The 27,507-nt window shown below is 36.4% G+C and overlaps 1 protein-coding gene across 3 annotated transcripts in view; it reads left to right on the top strand.

The window, feature by feature from the left end:
• LOC134227543 (tudor domain-containing protein 7) overlaps nucleotides 1–27,507 on the top strand; it is a 123,063-nt gene that overhangs the window by 57,667 nt on the left and 37,889 nt on the right. For 2 of the 3 annotated variants that reach the window (XM_062709108.1, XM_062709109.1), the window contains exons 3-4: nucleotides 8,557–9,573; nucleotides 9,629–9,823. In XM_062709108.1, the coding sequence (XP_062565092.1) occupies nucleotides 8,557–9,573; nucleotides 9,629–9,823 (1,212 nt within the window). The remainder of the gene's footprint in view (nucleotides 1–8,556; nucleotides 9,574–9,628; nucleotides 9,824–27,507) is intronic. The other variant, XM_062709110.1, reaches the window with a different exon arrangement.

Below are 27,507 nucleotides of genomic sequence, written 5' to 3'. Positions count from 1 at the left end.
CAAACTTCAAATGTGCTGAAAAATTGGCATGAATCAACAATCTTGAAAAGCAAAATTCTAAAAAAAATCATAATTTTAACACACTAGGTTAGATTGATTGAAGAAAGTGTTTTTGAGCAGTGAAAATAAAAAAAATGGGTCTTAGGGGGTTAAAGAATTCCAAGGGATTCTAAAGTTATTTAAAAAAAAATATTTTAGATTATTATTTTTTTTACTTTAATAATGTGTTTGATCCTTTGAATTTAGATGAAAATCTAAGCCACTTCAATAAGAAATTGTGCTTCTGCTGCTTTTGTTCTATCAAAAGTTATTGTTCCGTACGGAATTACTTTACCGTGTACGCCACAGTTGAGTCAGCCAACGCAAACGCTATGTATTTCAACAGGAAGCGAGAAGGACGAAAGAGGAAATTTAGAAACGGTGCGAAAGCGCGCGCAACGGAAGGAGAAGACAATTTTGAATCGTGTTTGCCTCCATTTTATGCATCACTCTCAGTCCGACTTCCGACGAAGCAACATCGCGAAGCGCCCCTAGTTTAGTGTTTTTTTTTTTAATGTGCTTAGATTTAATAATGTCGTTTTCGGTTTTAGATCTGGGTCAGGTCCGACCCCGACTCTGAATAACCGAACGAAAAACGAATCGGGATCGAGTCAGTATGATGGTGTTAGTGAGATCTCAAGCCCTATCATCTGTTTTGTTTTCAATTCGCACTGCCAGCTGATAGGCAGAAATATAAATATTTTATCAGATTTTATACAGATTTTATCTTTTGAATTTTGTTATTAGTGTTATTTTGTTTCTTATTATATAAATTGAATGGGGAAGTCAGATTTTTCTTCTGTTAATTGTTTATTTTAACAATGACAGTTAATCCATCAATAAATTTATGTGATTAGAAGCTTGTGATGAATGGCGACGGCAATGTAAATTGCCGTGAAGGAATTGGCGCTCTGGAACATTTCCGGTAATTATGCCAATCCGTGTTTCCCGATAAACTGTTATACTGGTTCTAAGTGGCGTTCTGGATAACAGTGATTGTGTTACATTTGAATTATGAATTATGCCATTCAAATGTAATAGAACATTTTGTATTTTCCACCCAAGAGGGGATCCTTTGGGATATACCGAGATTTCGCCAAAACTGCAAAAACCAAATATACAAGAAAGACAAATAATTTTTCTCTACATAATTTTCCACTACATAACAGGAGATTCAACATAATAAATATCAACGGGGTAAAATATGTTTTTGTCGGTTTTTTAACGAATTACAACTAAAAATCCTTCTTCCACTCTAAAATTATGCTCAATTCGTATAAAACTGTTCCTAAATTTACATTTGAATTTATTTTCTGGCCAAGTATCATCTGGAGTGTTACTAGGTAGCAAATATACCCTCTGCAAGGTGAATAATTAATAAAACTATTGTAAATAATCAGAAAAAAACGTATCATTTGTTGATGGCAATATAGTTATCACTGCCATATAAAGGGTTAATACATTATGTTTATATTCTTTAAATCCTTAACCTTAAACAAATTATTCACAGAGCTGCAATAACGAATAAAATAATGGTATGAACATTTTGGTATAAATAACAATCCGCTATTTTCCCATTGAGAGAACAATTATACCTAAAGCATTAATTCGAATACACACCGTAATATGTAGTGAATAAAAATCATCAAAATTTTTAACCATCATTTTGTTTATAACTGAGCTACCGTCTGAAGTAATCTGCAAAAAATATGTCGGTATCTGAACCCATTTCACCATCAGAGAAACTTGAAGACAACACACAATTAAAATAATCCATTTTACGTGCAAGACAGCAACAAAATTGATAAATTCAACAAATGAAACAAAACGATTAAAGTCAAATACCCATCCGCACCCTTCCGTGTCTTTCATGTTTCCATTTTCCTTTAGCGTAAATATAAACACCTGTTTGACAGTTTGTGTTCGAATGTATTGGTGAACCTAGGTTCGATCTCGATAAATCGGCAGAGCGAACCTCGTTCGTTTTGGGTCGGATCTGGTGCGGATCGCGATCCAACCTGAACAAATATAACCGAACGTTTTGACAGCTGTTAGAGCGGATCCGGGGCAGAACTAGGTTCGACCCAGCAATAACCGAAAACGACATAAGATTATTAAATTCAATTTAGACCGTGATTTCTAATTATTCCGACCGCTACAATCCCGAGTTGTCCGTTCGCAAAGAACCGTGCTCAGAAGTCTCGAAGTTATACAGTCCACCTTGTGTCCACGAACTCGATTTTTCCCGACCGAACATACGGTCCGTAACGAACCGGATTAAGCTTCTGATTACGCGTCACCATGAGGGCAACAGTTTTCGAAAAAGTGAAGAAATTTCCTGCTGAGGCAGAACAGTGCGAAAACGAAAAGATTTCCTGCTGAGGCAGAACAGTGCAAAAACGAAAACATTCCTGCTGCTGCAGAACAGTGCGAAAATACAATCCTGCAAAGTGCAGAACAGCTCATTAAATTTTCCTGCGATTGCAGAACAGTGAATAATAAAATCCAACATGATGCAACGTACGCCTAGACAAGACACTGGTCGGAGCGGCAGCAGGTGTACTCGATGCGAAGACGATACACTAAGGCAACTACGCACAGGCATGGGCAATCCTAACAGTAATCCTAACAGTGTAATTGTGGAGACAAACATCCGAGGTCTCCTATCCCTAAGGAGAATGACATCCGAATCCCACAGAGAACTGCGATCCCTGCTCGACGAATGTATTTTTCAGTGCGAATGTATTTTGAACAGTGCGAAAATACAATCCTGCAAAGTGCAGAACAGCTCATTAAATTTTCCTGCGATTGCAGAACAGTGAATGATAAAATCCAACATGATGCAACGTACGCCTAGACAAGACACTGGTCGGAGCGGCAGCAGGTGTACTCGATGCAAAGACGATACACGAAGGCAACTACGCACAGGCATGGGCAATCCTAACAGTAATCCTAACAGTGTAATTGTGGAGACAAACATCCGAGGTCTCCTATCCCTAAGGAGAATGACATCCGAATCCCACAGAGAACTGCGATCCCTGCTCGACGAATGTATCAACCACGTCGAGAGTCTCGAGTACTTGAACCAGGAGTTGAAGGGTGTATCAGAGTTGATGATTGTCTATCTGTTGACTGCAGCTCTAGACAAGTCGACACGTAAGCAATGGGAACAATCTCTGAAACCAGGGAAGTTGCCAGAATATCGCCCCACGATCGCCTTTCCAAAGTCGCAATGTCAAGTGCTGGAGAGGTGCGAAGCTGCTTGCTTGCAGTCATCAACGAGGCCAGCACCGAAACAGCAGATTCAGATTCCAACAGCTAAGGTTACTAACCAGCGATCACACGCAGCGACAACGAATGCCGAAATTTTCAACGAGAAATGTGATTTCTGTGACGCACTCCATCGAAACTATCAGTGCAACAAACTCAACACAATGTCGAGTGCTGAAAAGTTCGAGAAAGTACGAGCGGCAGGTATATGCTTTAACTGCCTCCGAAAGGGACATCGCTCAAATGCCTGCCCTTCATCAAAGACCTGCCAAAAATGTCAAAAGCGACACCACACGCAACTGCATGACGACCCTACGAACCAGCTGGAGTCTAAAACCATTATCGCAACGACTGAGTCGAGATCTCGATGTTGAACTTAGTCTGTAGATTAAAAAAACACCTTAATAAAGACCAAAAAAAAAAAAAAAAAAAAGACAGTCGAGAACTGCGGATCTCGGAACGACATCGACGTCCTTATTGTGTATTCCACAGGAACAAGATTCGTCAGAGAATGTAACGACAACATGCTACCTGAGCATCGACCACGCTCCGAAAACAGTGCTACTGCTAACTGCAGTAGTTCTAGCGACCGACCGAGACAACCGAATCCATCAGTGCAGAGCCCTTCTGGCCCAAGCGAACTTCATTACCGAAAGCATGGCCAACACTCTTGGAATGGAAAAGCAGCGTGCTAATGTTCCCATATCTGACATCAACAATGTCAGGACTTTGGCACGAGACAAGGTGGAAGCTCATTTTCAATCCCGATGCAGTGATTTCCGTGTGACAGCTGAATGCCTGGTGACCCCCAAGGTCACTGGAGCAATCCCAACAACAAACATCGATGTCACTTATTGGGTAATCCCAGATGGTATTCAACTAGCCGATCCGTCGTTCTTCAAATCCAACAAAGTTGATATGCTGATTGGTGCAGAGTTGTTCTTTGCACTGATGAAACCAGGGGTGGCATTGTGCATCTCGACTCGAAACGAGCAAACTATGCAAACTGTCATACGAAACTGTCATACGGTCTCAGTCCGACTACCGACGAAGCAACATCACGATGCGCCTCCTAGTTTAGTGGAAGGAGAAGACAATTTTGAATCGTGTTTGCCTCCATTTTATGCATCACTCTCAGTCCGACTACCGACGAAGCAACATCACGATGCGCCCCTAGTTTAGTGTTTTTTTTCCAATGTGCTGAGATTTAATGAGATTATTGGGGGGAAATGCTTATCTAATCTTCCGGTCAATGTCATCATATAGTGCATATACTCCTGTATATATGCGATTGTGATGCATCACCAGTGCTACGATGTGCACGTATTGCCTGGCAATCTAGCTGCATTGATTGTCTGCCTTTTCAGAATTCCCAATAAGATTCCGTTGAAATATCACAAATGATGGTAATTGTTGTGGAAAGGGAAAGAAAAGTGCAGTGGGTACTGGCCAAGTTCCCCCTGGCGATGCTAAAATGATAAGCGGGAACAATACCTAATTCCATTTAAATCTTTTAGTATCATTAGTGATTAGCACACGTTATTATTTTATGTGGGGGGCACCATTGGAACACATTTTTCAACGCGGGTGTCAGACGGCTGACCGAATAGTAAATTAGACTAGAATATTTTAATTTTGTTTGACTGTTTTTTATTTTATTTTTATTTTTGCCATCAAATGATTAGGAGCTTATTTTCAGCATCACATAACGCAAGAGAGGGTAAAACTCTGCGTTGCATAGAACAGTTTAGGAGGTCCCCGATTCGGTGCATTGTTGCACTGTCGTGTGGAGCATGGTTGTCCCGTGTTGTTTATGGCGATGTCGTTCCCGCATCTATGACGCATTTGCTTAAACAAATCATTTTATATAATGGCTGGACATGTTAATAATTTATTCTAGTTCTCAAATCTTTTGGTAGATACTTCTGGAAGCTGTCAAGGCGGTGGGAGGGACATTGTATATGAGTGGCAGAGGCGGCTGTGCTCTGGGCGGCAGTATGGTGAAAGCAGTTTCGGGACAGTTAGGATTCAGTTTTCATACTTAAGAGAATATCTAGAATAATATTATGTTTTGATGAGCAGTAACAATGCCAACCTCCATTTTTAATCACGAGTTTTATTTAGTAGCATAGGTTATCAGTACTCGTAACATACTTAATTCGTTTTTAACTCAAGTTCGACCAAAAGTGTAAAATTTAATTGATTTATTTGATTTCAGTTTAATTATTTTAATCTTTCGGCGTCAAATGGTTAGGTATTTGTTCCCCCACCCCTCCTGCTCCCTCCTTTTCTATTTTATGTTTCCAAACTTAAACCAACGTGATCGTACTAATCCCAAACTCCACTACCACGAACTCATCTCAAAAGTTTCCATACAATTATAGACTCTATCATATTAATTCCAAACTGCCTGACCATCTATCATGTCTATAAAAACAGCCGTTTCTCATTCTACAATCAACTATCCTCTAAATAATAGGTTCTATAGCAGTCACTAGAGCACTCTATTCTTCAATCCGGACTCATTACCTCCTCTCCAGCCTGCCTTCTTCTATTTTATTTTTCCAATTTAAAACCAACAGGATTATACTAATCCCAAACTGCACGTACCTCTACCATATCAATCTACATCAATCGACAATCTCCAGACATAGGATTTCAATCATTTCCCTCCTACCATAAGTATAAATCATCTGAAAAGTTTCTAAGCTATAACAAACTCTATCGTAGCGATCCCGAACTGTCTGAACATCTATCATGTACATAAACACAAAAGATTCTATCTCTACAAACAATTATCTAATAAATAGGTTCCATAGCAGTCGCTAGAGCCGGAAGCGGCCAACAAGCCGCTCCACATTCTCCTCCTCTATCTTCTATTCTCTCACAAGTTTACTACCCTGAAACTGAACTGTTTCGGACCCCTTATGGGTCTGAAGCAGAGGACGGGACGCTCGAGCCTACCAGTCAGTGGATGGAAAGGTCCGTTGTGATAAAGGGTCTATCACAAGCCTCGGATAACCTGGAATAAGTTTTCCACGAGTCGAGTTCACATTGATTTCATGAGTTCTATATATTAATCGTCACGTTGAAAATTTAAGCCAGCAGTGTAAACGTATTGCCTAATGTCATACAACGTAGATTGGCCACGGCCCGGGGATACGTTGAGTATAACAAGAACAAGAATAACAATGTGCTGAGATTTAATGAGATTATTAAATTCAATTTAGACCGTGATTTCTAATTATTCCGACCGCTATAATCCCGAGTTGTCCGCCCGCAAAGAACCGTGCTCAGAAGTCTCGAAGTTATACAGTCCACCTTGTGTCCACCGAACTTTTTTATTTTTATTTAAGTGATTTCGAATTTTAAAATTAGGTTCATCACTAAGGGCTCATCTTTGGAGATTCTCTATTAGAATCCATAAAATTAGAATTCACAAAATTCTAATTCCTTCGATTCCATATGTGACAAAATAAGGATTGATTCATGCTGAACGGGTCTGAGAGTTTCCTAGTCATCCCTCTAATAAAACAAACATAAAAATCAGTTCATTTCTTGTTTAGATCCGCTTTTATGATATTTTAGTATCATTACCCTACATATCACAAGTCAGCCAAAAAGGCGCTTGGTGCGGTTTCGCTGAACCGCGACCATTTTATGTTGCGTTCTTATTTTACATTTCCGTTTAAATATATCTACTACGGGTGTAGAAGTGGCTCGGATATAGCGATAGGGACCCAGATGACGACTCTGGTGGATGCGCTCCAAGACGTAGCCAAGCACGTCTTGTAAAAGCTAGTTGTTCATAGGCTGACCAGATTATTTCGATGAAAAACGGGATTAACGCACTCGCAAAACGGGACATGTCAAAAATCTCGTTATAAAATTCAAGAGCTGTAAAAATTTCAAAATTTATGCGCTTAATTTTAATTTTTCGTGTAAGCGAAAATTTTGAGACTTGAGAGTGGATCATTCACCATGGTGTACCATAACCTTCTACTGTATTAAGTTAGTTGTGGAAAAATATTAAACTACAAACATTTCATTCTTCAATGGGCGCGGACAAAGACACAAAGGAACAAAATATTACTCATTATTCAAAGTTTTTTTTTTAAATGTGAAATTTTATTTTAATTCAGTCTTAAACATGCATTAATGATTAATTTACTGACTAATATCAGAAACTTTTCCAATCCTGAACAATTGAAAATAACAAAAAAAAAATAATTGCATTAATTGTACGAAAACCATTTTTTGTTAAATATCTTGGCTGTGCATATGCATATGCACAGCCAAGATATTTTACAACAAAAAATAGTCAAAGTACCCATGATAACCCCCTTTGTAATGAATATAAGTGAGGGAAAATCTGCGGATAAGAATCTAAATCTCGACAAGGAAAGAACAATAATAAAATTGAATTTTAATTGTTTCCATAAATATGGTTGGCGATGTCCATTGCTTCCAAAAAGGCGGGACTCATGCAATAAAATAAATCCTGGCTAATTTGTAGGCTGGTTTACAGCTCGGACTCTCAGAGATTCCCGCCGGATAAATCGGGCCGAAATTCTAATTTTCAACAACGGAATCCCAAAGATCCCGCGCACACATATGAAATCAGCGGAATTTGAAAAGTCAGGGAGGCATTAAAATTTGGCCAATTTCATCAGTGGATTGAACGAAACCGGTAACTTGGTAGGCAAGTATATCCTGAAAATCAGGTCACGCCTCAACGTCAATAAAATGAAGCGCAGAGACAGACATTCTAATTTCCAGATTAAGTTCATTTTCGATTTTCTTTTCTTGCGAAGTATTCTATATTTTTTTCAAATTTCGAAAAAAGCAGGAAAAAGTCATTGAAATATGGAAGTGTACAAAAAATCTCCCGTTGTCACCTGTTGTCATTAGCTGTTTAAAACCTTAAGAAAAGCTGATCCATGCAAAATCCAAAACGACATAGATAGAATCCTTTTAAATCAACACTAATAATATAAGATATCAAACTTTTTTGATAGATTTCGTCCATTTTCCTTGTATTTGGTTTTAAATTCCTGCCCAAAATATGGATTTGTTTGAATATTATTTTGGAGCTCATTGGACGAATCAATGAAAAAACGGGACAAATTGAGGATTTTTTAGATTACGACGGGACAGCCAAATAAGGTCTTAAAAACGGGACTGTTCCGTTAAATACGGTACGTATGGTCAGCCTAGTTGTTCATAATATTTTTTTATCTTTTCCAGACCGTCATTTTTGTGAAACCCAGCAAAGATTCAGCGCACATTCTTAAAATGGTTGCAGCACAGAAGAACACAAAGACAAGAAAATCTGGATTTTCAATTCAGCGGCAACCTCAAAAACGAACTGGAGGGAACAGTTGGAATCCCAGTGCCTACAATAAGATCTATTCACAAATGAATAACAGAGGAAATGCATTTGTACAGAGAGGAAATTTACAGCAATCACAGTACTATCAACGATATCAGCATCCGAATAATCCTCTCAAGTCGTACTTTCAGAACAGTTCTGATGGTTTCGGTTTGGCGAATCACCATCGTCAAAATAACAATGTTAATCATCCAAAACCTGTAATGATCGGTAAAGTTGCACCACCACCAAATAAGTTCTACAACAGCTCTTTGCAACTTCAAAACAATCAACGCAACAATCGCGTTGAGACTAATAATAATAACTCCACGACAAAAAATTTCAATAAAATCACACAAGACACTATCAAGGCAGCGAATGTCCATCTTCCTTCCAATAATTTACGACATAAGCTCAATGATCGTCCTCCCCAAATGTTGCATTTAGATGTAACAAATAGGATGAATCAAGAGCAACACGTGCCTGTTCGGTCTCCAGACTACCGCAATGATCAAAACAATTTACTGAAGCCAAAGTATTCTATCAAAGACAATCAACAGGCACTCGACACATGTAACAAACAGCAGCATTCACCAGCTATGACACCTACTGTACAGCCTCAGGACAACAAAAGTGTTAATTCCAGATTGCGAGTCTCAAAAGACGTGACACCAACATCGCCGCCAGTTCAAAAAACGCCAAAAGTTTTCCATTGCATTGACTATGAGGTGAATAATCATACTACGGTCCCACTTCCCACAATTCCCGGACAAAAAACACTACAAGATCGGCTGAAGATTAAACAGCAAGTTGACAAAGTGGATCTAGAGAAAGCAGCCAGAGTAATTACTCAACAGATAACTCCATTCAAATCAGCCGATGAAGAATCAAAGGTAAGCCCCTATATAAACATTTTCCCTGCATGTATGCATAACTTTCCTTTTGTAGTCCCCGACATCATCTGTTCAATTAACATCAGGTGCAACATCACCTACAGTTCGCCAAAAAGAACCGTTTTCATGGGATCAACCGTTGGCCACACCGGTCGAGATGTTGTACAAATACGCCAAGTATAACGACTGTCCCCGTCCAATGTACACATACTTCAAGCTGCGGAACAAGCGCATTCAGTGCCGAGTGATGGTATGCTTGAATCATATAAAAAAAAAGATCGTAGGGGGAATGACGGCTTTGGCAGGTTTTGTTCTATTATTGTCAGGGGGTTTTTTTATGACTGATTATGCTCAAATTTGGCCTAAAGATTCTTTGCATATCAAAGAATATTGTGGCCAAATTTCATAAAATTTAGTCGACAAAAACCCCCCTGCCAATAATAGAACAAAACCTGCCAAAGCCGTATTTTCCCCTAATATATTGTTATATCCTATTCAGATTACGAGCTTTTGCTAGGTGTTTGACGTGGTATCATATGAAATGAAAATAAGATGAGAGAAATTTGACATTAACATAAGGTACAGTGGGGCAAGTGGGTAAAGGAAATCGTATATTTCATGTTCATCAAGTCATAAAAGTTGAATATAATATTGAAATTGATCATATTTATGACATAACGAATCATCTATCCAAGCTTTATATGCCTGCGAACAAGATCTTTGAAAAATACTTTTAGTATACAAAATATTTGGAAAACAAAAAAATCGGTTTCAATTTGTGGGGCAAGTGAAAAAATGATTTTAAAAGAGGATTTTTAATATAAGAACATATTTTCTGTTCATATATTTCATGCAAATGATAATTATACTAAATAGAACATAACTGTGATCTGTTGTGATGCTTTTTGACACTTCATGAAAGTCAAATGGCACTAGAGTGCCTCCATTAAATGATTTTTATGTTTTTATGTTTTCTTTACTTGAATTTTTTTGGTCTAACATCTCATTTCCATTTGTGTCTAACACTACTTTCTATTTCAGGTTTATAGTAAGATAATGAACCTTGGCAATAATGCAGAGAAATTATCTTTGAAATATTCATCAAACCTGGAATCATATTGTGTTTCATTAACAATCCACTTATGATTTCAGTAGAAGAGTCTACATTAACAAATAAATAAATTTTATAAATTTCAACTAAATAAATCATAATTGTTGAGAAAAATAGATTAAGCTCGTTTAGTGGAATGTATTAAACCGTCTAAGACGAATTAAGTACTGTCCATTTAATTCCACCAGTTAATTTTTGTTATCTTTGCAGATACGTATTTCGACCACAACTGTATGGTCGTCTTCAGTGTCTTGTACTCAAGGATGTTAACGATCATTCAGTAATTTGCGTTCGATCATTTAGTAGTTTGTCAATAACACATTCCAGAAGCTGAATTTCAAAATATGTTGTATGGTGGACTTCTAGTGCGAAGGTTTTTCTACAACTCTGCCTAATGGTTCGTTCTTTGAATTCCGCTAGTAACGGAGTTATAGCTATAGTTTCAGTAACATAGACTAAATGATAACAAAATTCCAATCATTTAGTTTAAGTTACTGCAACTAGTGCTTTAACTCAGTTATTAGTTGAATTCTAATAACGAACCATTAGGCAAAGTTGTAGAAAAAATTTCGCACTAGAAGTCCACCATACAACATATTTTGAAATTCAGCTTCTGGAATGTGTTATTGACAAACTACTAAATGATCGAACGCAAATTACTGAATGATCGTTAACATCCTTGCTTGTACTTGACTCGACTCGAGTCGATTTTCGCAGAAAATTTGAGGATATTATGACTTCTCAACGTATTAGGACCACGTGATCATATGGACTCGGAACGGACATCCCGGAATAGGTTCCCGTGGGCCCTATAGTGGCCGCAAATTCATTCCTGGCAATATGGGTATTAAAATTCTTGAAATTGTTTCGGGAACATGTTATTCATATATGTAGTTGAAACCATAGCATAAATATCAACCGGAATGGGCATTCTTGAACAATTTCCCGGAAGCCTAAAAAGTGACCATAAATTCATTTAGAATAAACCCTGGCAATATGAGATTCAAAATTATTGGGATTGTTCCTGAAACATGTTATTCATGTAGTTGAGACCATAGGATGGATATAAACCGGAACGGTCATTCTGGAACAGGTTCCCGGAGGGCTCGTAGGGGTCAAAACTCATTTAAAATTAACCCTGGCAATATGGGTATTAAAACTCTTGGAATTGTTTCGGAAATATGTTATCCAAAAAGTTGAAACCATAGGATGGATATCAACCAGAACAGTCATCAAGAACAAGTTCCCGAAAGGCCTCTAGTGGCCACAAACTCATTTAGAAGACACCCTGGCATCAACATGCTTGGAATATTTTCGGAAACATATTTTTTCAAGAAGATGGGACTGATCTGCCCATGATTTCATAGTTGACCTAACAACCAGCTCCATTGATGTTGGGAAAACGCATTTTTATTAATTTTACCCGAATCATCATATCAATCAACAAAATACATGAACTAATCTGTCTAAATTGACAATATTAGTAGTTATTTTAAGGCCGCGGGAATTAATTATTATTCCTTTGATTGAAGTGGTCAAAATATGCATACGACAGTTTATGCGATCAAACAAACGTTAATGAAATGTTTGTTCCCATAACATGGCGTAAAAACTTGGCTACTACGTGTGGCTATATAATAGCGCTAATCAATAATTGTAGTTAGTTCCAACGATTTATTGATTGAAGAAGGGAAATCTTTTGAAATGTTCGAGTTTCTGGGAAAGGTTTTTCGGATAGCTCTTTCCGTGAAAATTAGAATTATGTGGTAAAGATAAAATTGTGTGTGGAAGAGTTCGTGTTGCAAAGAATTTAATCAGTACCGTACGGAGATTTTTGCACTAATACAGCATTAGAATGGTTCTGTAACAAGTGTGCAAGCAGTTACCGTTTTTATGTATTGGCCAAAGCCCTCGTTCCAACCAAATTTTAAGCAAAATGGTTCCAATCCCTATTTAAAAATACCCGAGTAGACGAGGATTAGAAGTAAATCAATCGTGATTAGATTGCAAAGTGAGATATGGGCCTGATTTATATGTAGGATATAAAAGCACAAAATATCAGACGACAATATCGGCAAAATGGTAAATGCATCATGAAAGATTCATGTTGAAAAATTGAAAAATGCTCCTTAAAAAAGTGATCATTTTTCCTTAAATTATCTAACAAATTATCTTGAAATATATAAAATGCTCTGTAAACATTCGAAAAGCGTACCGTAAAAATGAAAAAAATGTACCGTAAACAATTACAGGGTGACCACTCACCCGGGAATCCGGAAAAACCGGGAAAAACCCGGGAATTTGAAATCACCGGGAAAAAGCCCGGGAATTTGATGAGCTCAACGGGATTTTTTTTTCAAATTTATATAAAATTTAAAATAAGATATATACCTAATCCAAAAGTATATCTTAATTTTATAATATAGCAGATCTTATTATAATTATAAAACACTTGAATTCGAGACTGTATATTTGAAATAAATTATGAGCATTACTCGAGAAAAGCATCTACAAACCAGAACTGATTTGCGATTTGGGCGTAACTTATTTTGTAAACGAACATTGGAATGCAAACAATGTTGTCCTACATTTGTGCAAAAAATTCTGTTCTTTGATTTTACACCATCTAAACGATTATATATTCTTAATTCATTAAGTGCAACTAATTGAGGGATATTTTAATAATAAAAAATGTCATATCAATCTGTCAAAAAAATGCACGCAAAAGCCGCAGGAGCATGCGCACTGAAAATACACTCCATTACTTCATTCTGAAGCGAGGATTTTCTGAGAAAATAACGATATGTATCCAACAGATAAAGCTTTCCTCTATCAGAAAAAGGAATTAGTTTAAGGGAAAACGTTTGCATTCTACAGAATCGAGTCGCAAATCAGTCCCGAAACAATGCAATGCTTTGATTAAGTAAATATTGATTTGGTAAAATTTTTAGTAATTAATTTTATCAGAATTCCTTTAATTAGGTACTTTCTTATACGTTTTCACCAATATTTAGCCTCTTTGGATTTTGATAATGACTCATAGTAATGCAAGGTCTTCAATCGATATTTAATAAAGTTTCACTTTTTTCTCAAATTCCTGCTTATTTTCAAATGTTTGTTCAAAAAAGTCTTACGAGCTTTTGCTGGCTGGAGACGGGAACCCCTTCACAAAGAATAACAAATAGAGCTCCATCTCTACACCACGGCAGGCTACTGACTGATACTTCTGCCAGTAGTTGCAGTTCCCTTTATTCAACAACCATAACAATATTTCTTAATCTACCCAAGAGCAACTACAACCAACTGGCGCCTGCTTCCTTACCATCTTCGATCTACATCTACAGCGAATCGTCGCACACTACCTGATATTCCAACAGCTTTAAATAATTTTCTTTAATTTTATCAACAATTCTTACTGCTTTTACAATAAATATTCTGATAAAATTGCGAAGATTCCACACTGCTTCCATATTTTCAGGAACTTTTATGAAGTCTATTCGAATTTTTTGAACTACTTGAGAGCTTCCTGCAATTTACGCAGATTTCCAGGTACCACACTAAAGAAGGACACACTAAACTGTTCAACCTTCCTACCTTTATTTCATAATCTTTTTGAAATTAAACAATGGACAGTTCAGTTTAGAAGATACGCCTACGAAAGATTTACCAAAGGTACTGCAAAAATAAAAGATTTACCGAGTACAGAACAGTGGAGGACCCTTTTTAGAAGATAGGTTTACTCAAAATAAAGTCTTAGCTTGCCGTTTACTGCAAAAGACTGTTAGATCGTTAGAAGGAACTTGGAGAAAACATTAGATATATGAACATTATTTAGGTAATTTTTTTAATGGCTCATCAATAAACCATTTTGTAATCTTTAAAATATTTTTTTCCCTGTATCAACGCAACGGTTTCGTGCAATACAGGCACAACTCGAAATCTGAAAATGTTCAGAAACAACGTTAAAAAATCTCAATAAAAAAAATCTTTCATGTTTTTTTAAATATTTCGAATTCCATGGATATTTTTGCATGTCTTGATACATCAGGATTACAAAAGAAAAACTTAAAAAAATCAATAAATTCGAGGTATACGTTTATATCGATAAATCGTCAAATTTTGATGCATTGTGAATATCGAAGTCTTTGTCAAGTGTTACTTCATACTGTTTTCTGTGCTTTGCAATCAAAATGTAAAAAATGAAGTATTTTGAGTTGTGCCAGTATTGCACGAAACCGTCGATATGTGCACTTTTCATTATTTTCCTGCCACATAGCTTCTAGAGTGCAATCAATATCTCAAAACCTTTCGGACTAAACAGCAGTTAGAACTTTAAAAAAATTACAGCGGGTCATGAGTCTGTTAGAATGTTAGAATTCAATGCTTATTATCAAATAACTGAATTAATAATTAAATATAATGTTGTACATTTTATATACCAAGAAACTATTCCCTTTGTTTGTTTTACATAATCAAAACCTTCCCAGGCACTTTTAAAAATTTCCGGGAAAATTTTGAAAAGCCTATCGGGAAAACCGGGAAAAAACCCGGGAATTTATTTTGTCGACTAGAGTGGCCACCCTGCAATTAAAAATGCTCCTTAAAAAAGCAAAGATTTGCTACGTAATTAATGATAATTGCGCAGTATATTGTCAAAAGAATTATTATAAAATAGTTCAAAAGGTACCTTAAAATTGGCTATCATAAATTAGAATCTTTTGCACAATTGTATAGCCCCTAGAGTTTATTGCTGATTGTTTTGCTTGGTAACCCTATTCAACCGAAAACTAAGAAAAATGCTCCTGAATAAAATGCTCCATAAACAAATAAAAAATGCTCCTTAAACTAAGAAAAATGCTCCCTAAAATAAAGAAATGCTCCTTAAACCAACGAAAAATGTTCCTTAATTGGAGCATTTCATTTTTTTACGGAGCCCTTTTTTTCGTTGAAGGAGCATTTCCTCAAATTAAGGAACATTTTTCGTTGGTTTAAGGAGCATTTCTTTATTTTAGGGAGCATTTTTCTTAAAGGAGCATTTTTTATTTGTTTATGGAGCATTTCATTCATCCTAGGGAGCATTTTTCTTAGTTTTCGGTTGAATAGGGTTACCAAGCAAAACAATCAGCAATAAACTCTAGGGCAGAGGTTCCCAAACTGTGGGTCGCGACCCCCAGGGGGGTCGTGGGTTGTTCAGTGGTGGGTCGGAAAGACAAATCTTAATTCATAATTTTGTTACTATCTTGTCCCACAAATCTTATCCATATTTTAAATTAGGATCTAAGGTATGATTGGATGATTAAAGAACAACAAACCTGACGAGGTCAACGGCCTTTTTTTTGTTATACGATATTCGGGCAAGTAGAAAGAAGTCCTATCCAGCTTTCCACGCTCGCCATAATGGCGGATGCTATAAATATTTTGACAGTAACTGCTTTCAGACATTGAACTGAAATTTCGCTCTTAGCAAACCATGAAACTATGGTGACCAATACCTACGAGTTGTTTATTTATTGTGAAAATGAAAATGAATTTTTATTAGAGAAGCTGCAGCCATTTCGATAAAAACTATATCATTTACTAAAATTATTTCATATATTTCAGGAAACGAATAAGGTGCATGAAATCAAATATACTATATTAACAATATGATTCACTCTCACGAAATTTTGGCGACACCACATGTGGCGCCAACTCGCGTCCGAAAGGATCGATACACACGTAAATCGAACTACCCAAAATATGACGATCGTTTTACACACACTTCAAAATGTCATCATGAAAAAAATAGGGATGCTTGATGTTTTTTTTGCAAACTTAATCGATTATGTTAAATCGAATGCAAATGGAAAATCGAATGTTGTAGCAGAAGTGTGGTAGGCATATTTTTGTGGAAATGTATAATAAATTTGATATAGCTCATTGAACTGTATCCGGGACCATGCCGGTGCACCTACTCGCTCTCTGTTTCGCACACCATGTTGCTGTTTGCTCATTTGACTGCAACACTTTTATCAAATGTACTATTGTCGCGCTAATCTTTTTCTAGAATGCTGCGACGGTCTTACACACTCGCAGGCTCGACTGTGAAGTTAAACGTCAAGATAGCCGCCGTGTTAAAAGATAGGCAGAATTTTCCGCTCAAAAACAAAACCACGGGCTTTTCGCGAAATGACAACAATGTTCGATTGTATTAGTGAGAGGCAACCGGAGTCACTGAGTACATGGAGAGTATTTATCATGGCAAGTGCATACAGTGGGTGAGATTTTCATTGACAATGTTGTGTTTAGTGACCGTTGCGATTACCTGAGAAGCAACCAGCAGGAAGCCGCAGTATTCTATTTTATCTCGAGATGCATAATATATTAACAATATGATTCACTCTCACGAAATTCTGGCGACCCCACATGTGGCGCCACGATACACGATACACGTTATAATTTAACTACCCAACATATGACGATCGTTATACACACACACACACACTTACGGAGCCGAATTTATTGAATTCAACATTTGGCTAGCAAACATTACCGCTAGGCAATGGTTAAACTCACTGGTATTTTTTAACAGCAAGGAAGTGACCCTGATCAATTTACTTATGTTTTGTTACACTTTTTGAATTTAAATGTAAATTAACAAAATTCGTAGAGATTTATGATTTATAGATATATAGATGCATAAGAGTTTACAAAATGAAAAACGATGGAATTCCGACATTCAAAACTTAAGGATTTTTGAAAACGTAACGATTTTTATCACATTTTCAAAGATGATGTGATCAAAATATTTTACCTACTTGTGAGATGAGCATTAGGGTGGTTCAAAAAATTGATTTTGATCTACAGTGCTCATCTGATTCTGAGTTTCCCCTAAAATTTGAGCTCATTTGGATTAAAACTGATTTAGCACAAACCGTTTCAAGTTTGCATGCAAATTAGTATGGAGAAAATTATTTTTTCGTTGTACTGTTAATGACGTTTCCCCATCAAGCGCAGGTTAAAAGAAGACCTACATAGCTAAAAGGAATACTCAACAGCTTTCACTCAGTGTAAACCGCATCTCAATTAATCGTTCCAATAATTCATGATTAAATGTTTTCACCACGTAAAATACTTTTTGGTAGTTGATTTGCATGATAAATATATTAGGGAGAAATATCAATATATTCAAGGAGATCAGGGATATTGCTGTAACAATTATTTTAAATTAATATTTGAAAACCATCCCTAGAACGGAATAAAACTTGTAATGTTGCTTGGGATATCACCGCATGGCTAAAGAAGGCTTTTATATTACTATGGTAGATTATTGTTTAGCATGATCAATCGTTTTGAATAATTTTATGACACCAGTTAAACTTATTCATTTGCATAACAAGTTTCAATTTTGCCAGGCGTTGAGAAAGAATTGGGTATATATGTGAAAAAGATATCGAACCAGTGCATAATCTCCATCCAAGCCCTCAGTGATGAACTCTTTAGATATTAAGAAAAATCACTTAAATAAAGATTAAAAAAAAAAAAAATCTCCATCCAAGCGTTTCTCAGCTATTTTCAGAGGATTACATACATTTATCGAGTTTGGCTTCGTTATGCTCTTTGACGCTTGAGCTTCAATAAACAAGTTATTTAGACAATAACTTGGTAATAATCGATTCCTCCTTAATTTTTTATATGATGATTGGAAGAAAAAATCGAGGAAACTCATTTAGTAGTGGCGGGGTAAATAATTGACTGTTTTACAACTAAAAGGTTCCGTTTAAGGAGAAAAAAAAAGATGTTTGGGACCCTCGGTAGATTTTTTCAAATAGTCACGAAATGAAAGCTTAAAGGGTCAAACACAATGGACACGTTTGCGTGCGTTCTGACAGTTTTCCCATGTGTTTGGCCCATAAGAGCTATATTTTCACGTAGTGAAAGTATTAGCGATGCTCTTTGTCACACACCGCGTTGAATTATCTTGATTTTATAAAATCAATGATGATTTCTTTTCAAATTAACTCGCATGAATAATCCCATTTTTGAGAATGCCCAAATTGTTTTCAATTTGTGAATATGATTTGACAAAGAGAAACTTACTTTTGTGAACAAACTGCCCGATATGAGAGTCTGATATAAACACAATTCAAACATAATTACGTTTGTGGTACAATCTCTCTATATAAAAATGAGTTTGCATTTCTTTTGAGGCAATATAACTCACGAACAGGTTGACCGATTTGTACGTATTTCTCACTAATCGATTCGTCTTGAGGACTACTGTGTTATAAAGTATCACTAAATTTTGAGGAGAAAGTTGAGAAATTGTGAAAATACAATTTTGATGAGAGTTGTAAGGAAACCCAATACGATCGCGCTAAAAATGATCTAGAGGGCGGTGCTGAATGAACTCAACAATTGACAGTAAGAATGCAAAATATAGTTGACTCTCTCCCGTTACGCTGGGATATGGATACTCTGAAGTAGTGCGTAACGGTGTAAATCCGGTCATATCGCCAGGCTCGGTACAACACTGAAGCTGACAATATGACGTCCCTAACCCCGAATCCCAAGGTGTCAGGCGACCCGTGCTGAGGGGATGAATGGCCTGGGGGGTGAAACAATTAGCCAGGCAGTTAACGGAGCCTGTAATGCTGGGTAGACACTCTTCGTGTTGCATTACGGAGTAAGATCTACCACACTGTGCTCTAGTTCTTACTATTCTTGTTAATACTTATTCGGAAGAGTATGGAACGACTATAATTTGCTTTTATATGACCCATTTTTTGCTCCTTTTGGATGGAGTCAATGGAGTAAATTGTAAAAACGTAACTCAACCTTAGGCTGGTTTTTGAAGCCTACACCTTGAATCTCCAAGCTCCAGAGCGCTGATTAATTAGGAAAGAAGCGGATACGAATTTGGTGGATCTGCTGAACCCTCTGACTGATTAGAGCTCTGTGTAAAGGTGAGATTCGGAAATGCCAAACGCAATGAAATCAGATCTCTATAAAACGAATTCGGAACTCATAAGAAAAATCAAAAATATGTTTGAACTTCAGTACCGATTCGTGGTCAAAATCAGTATAATTCCACTAATTGTTGAGCTGAAACTGATTGAGGGCGCGCCTTTGAGAGTTGGTATAACCCATTTCTGGAAGGGTATAAATAAGGGTACCTTAATCTAAAGAGGCCTTACATTACTTCATTTCTTCTCAACAGAAATGGAGCAGAAAGCCATGCACTAAACAAATATACTACAAAGGGTATACTACAAAAGTTTAATGAAATGGACGCAGTGGTTCATCCCGATCAAAAAAAAAAAGTTGACTCTGTAAATCTCGATGTTCTATATCTCGATATCTCTCCCTATATCGATGGTTTCCTCGGTCCCTTCAATTTACATACATTTTGGCTTTCTACATCTCGATAACTTCCCTATCTTGGAATCTTTCTATCCCGATCCCGATGTGTTGTAATCGTATTTTGTTCTGGATTCACTCTCCTTATGTCGATATGTTCAAATTTTTAGGCTACTAGACCATATTTGGACGATAACAATACAGATCAACAATAAGCAATGATATTTGTTTTGTTGTCGTTTTGGATCTAGTACCCATTTAAATTTTCCTTCCATTCCTCGATCTCTCCCTATCTCGATGGTCTCTTCAATATCGAGATGTGGAGAGAGACTGTACTATAATCCCGAGCAAGGTCGAGTACGTTTAACTAGTTTTTCTTGCGAAAGTATCGAAAATAATCTATTAAATCCCAAAAAATATCTGATATTGAATACGAAATCGAGAAAGCACAATAAAATAGGCGTAATTAATTCTAGCCAAAATATCTAACCGTAATGCTACGTTTTGAAAGGGCAAGTGAAATGAACAGCTTAGTTTAATGCAATTTACTTGCCAAGAGTTGAACATGTTCAACTTACTGTCCGTTCAAGTGAGTTGAGCGAAGGTGTTTGGACGCGTTTAATCCAAGCGACTTGTTCAATTCACTTTCCATGTCTAAATGTAACAAAATAATCATACCCATTATGATAAGCGCAACATAACAAAACGCAATCGGATGAGTGTCATCTTCATGGCTTTGCACTCAAGATACATATTCATTCAAACGCAGGTGTTAAGTTCCAGTAGGAATTTAGGACACCGAAGAGGAAGAAGAATGATGCATTGGAATAATATCGATAATATTCAAAAATAATCAAATTTCTTGCTGAAGAAAATGATTGAAACGTTTACAGTGGAACAATCATTTTTAATGTTTGCGCAACGGCTTTCAAAGTTTGAACGATTGAAGCAAAGGTGTAGTTTGTCTGCTTTGCACTGCTTCATCGAAATATTTACAGTACTGTTTGCATTTAACAAAGTCGATATTCCGGTAATCGATTTATTGAAAAATGTATGGACATCCCAACACTGTAAAATGTCATCGAACAACTGTATGACTACTCACCGGAAGATGGCAGGAGGGTTTTTCAGCACAAGCTAGAAAAAAACATGTTTAGATTCCTCTTTGCTCGCTAGATGATGTTGTTATCACCGGCAAATTGTTCGCCATTTCGTTGTATGGAAAAACTCGAAGTGAACCATATTGTTAATATAATATATTTGATGAAATTGACTGAATCTATAATTAAACCGTTGAATGCGGTTCCTAGCATATCAGGTTCCAAGATCTCTACGAATTGCATAGAATATCCTTCGGCTCGTCAAAGGCTCCGACAGTAGAGATGAAAATGCGAAACTACGTTAAAATTTTTCACTGACTCATTCGCATTTCCAAGCATCATAGAATATTGCTCTGTGAGCTTATTATTAAAGCTAAATTACAGTTCGGAAAACGTGTCGCGAGATGTGCCCCCCATGCATTTTCAAAGGGCGGGAATTTCGTTTTCCGTGCTCAAATCCTTTGAAACGAACAAAATTAATTTTATACTTAATGCCAATGAAAATTCAGTTGATACAATCATGAATCACATAATTTTTCTAAACTGCAAAACTACAAGGCGCTACTTGTTTGAGCAATTTGAGATGGTGAGAAATAAAATAAACCAGATAGTAATTCTCCGCACTCATGTTAAACGATACAATTTAATTATTTCTGGACAGGCCAACTGAAATCACCAAAGAAATATTCTGGTCGTTTAACATTACTTAAGACTTGTCATAAGACGAGTTTGTACAAATTTAATTCCACCACTTAATTGTACCATGACAGATACATATTACGACCTCAACAGTAAGGTCGTCTTCATTGTCTCGTACTTGACTCGACTTAGTCGACTTAGAAATAATTAAATATTATCGTTTAACGTGATTGGGGTGAATTACTATCTGGTTTATTTTATTTCTCACCATCTCAAATTGCTCAAACTAGGCGCTACAGTTTTGCAGTTTGGAAAAATTATGTGATTGTATCAACTGAATCTGTCATTAGCATTAAGTATACAATTAATTTTGTTCGTCTTAAAAAAAACATTTCAAAAGGCATTTAGTAATTTTGTTTCTATAAACTTTATTTCTGTTATTTTCTATGTTTGTTATAAGTTTATCGCATATTTAATAAATAAAAATGGGTATAATTTAGAATACGATTGGGGGAAGGCTGTTTTCAGTTAAATTAAGAGCGGGATTCAAAGGCCCCTTTGAAAATGCATGGGGCCAAATCTCACGACACGTTCTCCGAACTGTAATTTAGCCTTAATAATAAGCTAACAGAGCAATATTCTATGATGCTTGGAAATGCGAATTAATCAGTGAAAATTTCTAACGTAGTTTCGCATTTTCCATCTCTACAGTCGAAACCTTTGACGAACAGAATGATATTTCTATGCAATTCGTGGAGATCTTGGAACCTGGTATGCTAGAAACTGCATTCAACGCCTTAATTATAGATTCAGTCAATTTCATGCACCTTATTCGTTTCCTGAAATGCATGAAAAAATTTTAGTAAATGATTTAGTTTTTATCGAAATAGCTGCAGCTTCTCTAATAAAAAATCATTTTCATTTTCACAATAAATAAACAACTCGTAGGTATTGGTTACCAAAGTTTCATGGTTTGCTAAGAGCAGAATTTCAGTTCAATGTCTGGAAGCAGTTACTGTCAAAATATTTATAGCATCCGCCATTATGGCGAGCGTGGAAAGCTGGATACAATCCAAATCTAAGCCCCTAACTCAATCCAAAACCAATCCTAATCCAATTCGAATCCAATCTAAATCAAATCCAAATCAATTTAAAATCCAATCCAAATCTAATTCAAATCCAATCCAAATCTAATTCAAATCAAATCCTAATCAAATCGAAATTCAATTCAAATCCAATATGAATAAATTTCAAATCCAATCCAAATCCAACCCAAATTCAATTCAAATCCAATCCACATCCAATAAAAAAAAATTGACGAAATTTGGACAAATACAATGATGGGGTAAAAAGCAATTTATTATGATTTGTCAAATCTAACGCGGACTCATTTTTATCTAATTTCACAAAATCAATACATTTGGTACCTGGTGGGTCGCAAGCAATATGTGATTCTGCTAGGTGGGTCGCATATCCAAAAGTTTGGCAACCTCTGCTCTAGGGGCTATACAATTGTGCATAAGATTATAATTTATGATAGCCAATTTTAAGGTACCTTTCGAACTATTTTATAATAATTCTTTTGTCAATATACTGCGCAATAGGGCTTCCATTTTTCCCGGGAATCAACTTCCCGAGAAATGGGAAATGAAATAATAATTTCCCGGGATCCCGGGAAATAAAAAAAAACTCTCGAAAATATGATTTTGAAAATATACGTTCGACATCAGGGATGCTTGCTATTTTGTCCTCAAATGTTGAAAAAGTTGTTGAAAGCTGAGAAAGTTTTTTTTTTCAGTTCGAAAAGCGTTAACTCCTTCTACAAAACGTTCACCATGTCATAAGTATCAGCATCTTCTCTGGCTCTAGAGTAAGATATGCATTGTCCTGATGAGCTCCGCTATGTGCTACTTTTCCATATTTTTTTCAAAACTTTTTCAGGTTGTATTTACATATTTTTTTTCCATTTTTGGACAACGACGGCTTCGAGGGATTCTCTTCTATTATCGCCAAAATATTCCTAACATTAACTATTTTTAGACTCTTCTGGTCAGCTTTGAAGTATAAACCATTTTTATTCATGTACGTCCACTTGAACACTGTTGGGGGCGGTTCGACGGTTAGATGTACTTCCCTACGTTGTGCACCTCCTGGCAGTAATCCTTGATTACGCTAGATAGCCTTTCCTTTCTTGTCTATATCCATTTGTGTTTCGTGTGCAGTGGGCAGTGTTCATTTGTGTAACATATTGTGTGAGAAGTCTGTGAGTGTCTTTTACATGTGTTAAGTGTATAATTTAAGCTAGGGTGGTCGTTTTATTAGTTTTACTTTTATGGCATCTAGGGTAACTTAAAAACTATGGACCGCAAACAAGCACATTTTCGACTTTGAATGTATTTAAAGCAGATGAATGAAATATTTGAAATGAGAATTCTTCCATTCGAAATAAAAAAGAGCTTTCAGGCGTGTGCTTGTTTGTCGTACTTTAATGATCCTGAGTATAACATTTTTTCAGTCAAACTTTGCTTGAAATACCGAACAGCACCTAAAACGCATCAAATTGCAAAAGTTTTGCGAGTATTTGTTGTAAGACAGTTGTAATGATCGCATACTAAAGACCTAAAATCTGTTTTTCCATCAAGTTCTGTTAGCTTACCAATATTATAAAATATTCAAATGAAATATTTCAGAAATATCTCAAAATACAAACGAGTCTTCGGAATATGTCTGAGTCTGCTCTGTTCGGGAGTTGAATCAAAAAGGATTCAAGGTCTTAAAAAACCTTTGACAATAATAGGACAAACCTGCCAAAGTGGTCACTGCTATTGCCTGAATATCTGCGAACATTTGTAGCTCAGCTGTTTCACCACAGACACTAAAGTTTTAATTCGACTTCACAACGCTTACTGACGTTTGGACCTACTGAATAAACGAACGATAGATACAAACTGGTTCTTTGTCTCGCCTCCCTTTAACACGTGTTTGAGTGCCGTATGATTCTGTAGCATTTTCAGTTCCTAAACTTCAAAAGTGAAATAAATAGTGAGATGATGCTAGCAAAAAATATAATTGATACCCCAAAATCCGTTATCATCAAATTAAAAAAAATAAGACAATTATTACAAAATATTTTAGTATGTTCATTTCCCGGGAAATTCTGGAATCTGATACATAAATCCCGGGAATCGGGAATCCCGGGAAATATGATTTCCCGGGAAATCGTTTTCGGGAATGGAAGCTTTACTGCGCAATTATCATCAATTACGTAGCAAATCTTTGCTTTTTTAAGGAGCATTTTAAATTGTTTACGGTACATTTTTTTTCGTTTTTACGGTACGCTCTTCAAATGTTTACGGAGCTTTTTATATATTTTAAGGTAATTTGTTTGATAATTTAAGGAAAAATGATCACTTTTTTAAGAAGCATTTTTCAGTTTTTAAGGTCAATTTCATCTGTTTAATTGGACTTTTTTGGGCTGCCCGACAATATCCAAATTTGTTTTGAAATATCATGAGGTTATCAGTTAATGGTATTTACTTGGACTCAGGTCACTACACATTAATCGGGTTCAGCGGCGAGAGGCAGGAGACTCTCGGATGGCGAATCAACATACACCGACTAGAAGATCTAGCTGCGAAGAGATCGTTTGTTGAAGAACCGGGGGAGTGGATGTTCCGAAAGGTGGCCGCGTAGAAGAGAAGTGGGCGACGAAGAATGCTTTGGAAGAAGTGATTAATATCTCGAGCTATTAGTTTGTTTTTATCCATAACACATCTTGATGTTTAAATAACACTTCGGTGCATTTTTTTGTTGATATTTTTGCCTGCTCTTTTGACTCTTACATGGTCGGGGTTCAGCCAAACCGCACCAAGCGGCTTTTTGACTGACTTGTAATATTTTCTAGCACAAGGAAAACTTTTGTTGGCGCTTGGTGTGTTTTGGCTGAACCTCGACCACATCAATGTTCATATCATGTTTTATAATTCAGTTCTGTCCGGGTAAGGTAATGAAAAACATGAATAAGAATTGCATTGCAATTGTAAAAACTAACACGGTGTGCTCGAAATATACATATCAATAGTATCAAGCTGAGGTACATATAAAAAGCCATTTAACACGCACTAATTCTTATATGTTAGGTCCTCAGTGGCAGACCTCTCCTGTCACGCAAAAAAATGAAGCTAGATTTTGGTTCTAATATGCACTTTTTGAAAATATCCACAAATTACTACACTTTAGAGGAGGAATGGGGATTTAGATAAGTGTGATTTCCCATACAAAATTATGAACTTCTAAAAGTGTGACACAAATGGCTAATCATTGCGTTACATAATTAATGGATTTTCATTCTTCTTTTATATTATACTTCCTTTTGAATGATCGCGATTGTCTCAATTCAAAACTTTGAACGACAATATTTAGCATTGATTCAAAATAATGTAAACGTTTATCTCCAGACCTACACCTCGATGGATGAAAGCTTATTTTGTCGGATTATACCATGGATTTAACAAGAAATGCTTGTTTTAGCAGGAATTTGCATATTAATTTTTGATTACAAAATCAGTTACGCCCAAAGCATAAAGTTGTCCTGAAATAAGACAAAGTAAAACGAAAACCTATGTTGTGCTTAATTAGTGGATTGTGAATGTCGAAAAAATATGAGACAGGTTTTTGCTCCATATTGTAGCAGGTAATGGAGGTACGTCAACTTATGCGATCAAATGACCATTTTTCCAAAAAACAATTATCGCCATAACTCGAATGTTTCCGAACAAAACATGAATATTTTTTCATGGAGCATATGTATAACCGTACGAAGAATCCATATCCGCAAAAAAAGTGTGTTTTGGTCATTTTGGCTTATACGTCAACTATGTGATCATGGGCAGTGATGTTGGGTCATCAGGCTGAATGGATGTTAGGCCGAATGGTTATTGGGTGAAATGAGAAGTGAGGAGTGAATAGTGAGAAGTGAGCAGTGAGAAGTGGAAAGTAAAAAGTGAAAAGTGAAATGAGAGAAATGAGAAGAGAGAAGAGAGCAGTGAAAAGTTACACAATGTTGATCCGATTTTGTCACTCCCCGATTTTATCTACCTCCGACTTTATCACATTTTCAACCCGATTTTATCACGTCCCGCTTTTGTCACGTTTTTGATCCATTTTGTCACCACAAAAATTTTTGAAAATTTTAGTTGTTCTTTTTATTTTTGTAAATTATTCAGCAAACACCAATGATACTTACAGCGCCTGTGGTTCATTATAAATCATTTCTGAGTAGGGAGTGGGACCATTTGGGCATTACCCCCTATTCCCGTCCGTAACGTTAATAACTCGACCGCGTTCCAACCAAATGGCTTGATTTATTGTACATCACTAGATATCGACAGAAAATAACCATGTACTGAAAAACAAGCAATCCGATTGTAATGTGCTCGAGTTATAAACGTTGCTGTCGGGAAATGGGGGTACTGCCCAAATGGTTCTCTACCCTACCTGTCAAGAATTTTTAAGTCTTTTTGAAAAAATAACGGAAAAAGAAGATAGCAAGTGTTTCTTGTAAATGAGCGTCCCCTCGGAATCCTGTTTGAGAATGACCAGTCCATTGTCAAATCATCTTATGGCCTAATAACCCAAAAGATCATGCTGCGGAGACAATTTCATGAATTTTGATACCCATCCATTCTCAAAACATTCTATGGTCCAATTACTTATCGGATCATGCTTCCGATACAATTTCATGAA

The sequence above is a fragment of the Armigeres subalbatus genome, chromosome 3 (genome assembly GCF_024139115.2).
Source record: "Armigeres subalbatus isolate Guangzhou_Male chromosome 3, GZ_Asu_2, whole genome shotgun sequence".
NCBI classification, from domain to species: Eukaryota; Metazoa; Arthropoda; class Insecta; order Diptera; family Culicidae; genus Armigeres; species Armigeres subalbatus.
This window is presented reverse-complemented; position numbering and strand designations above follow the sequence as displayed.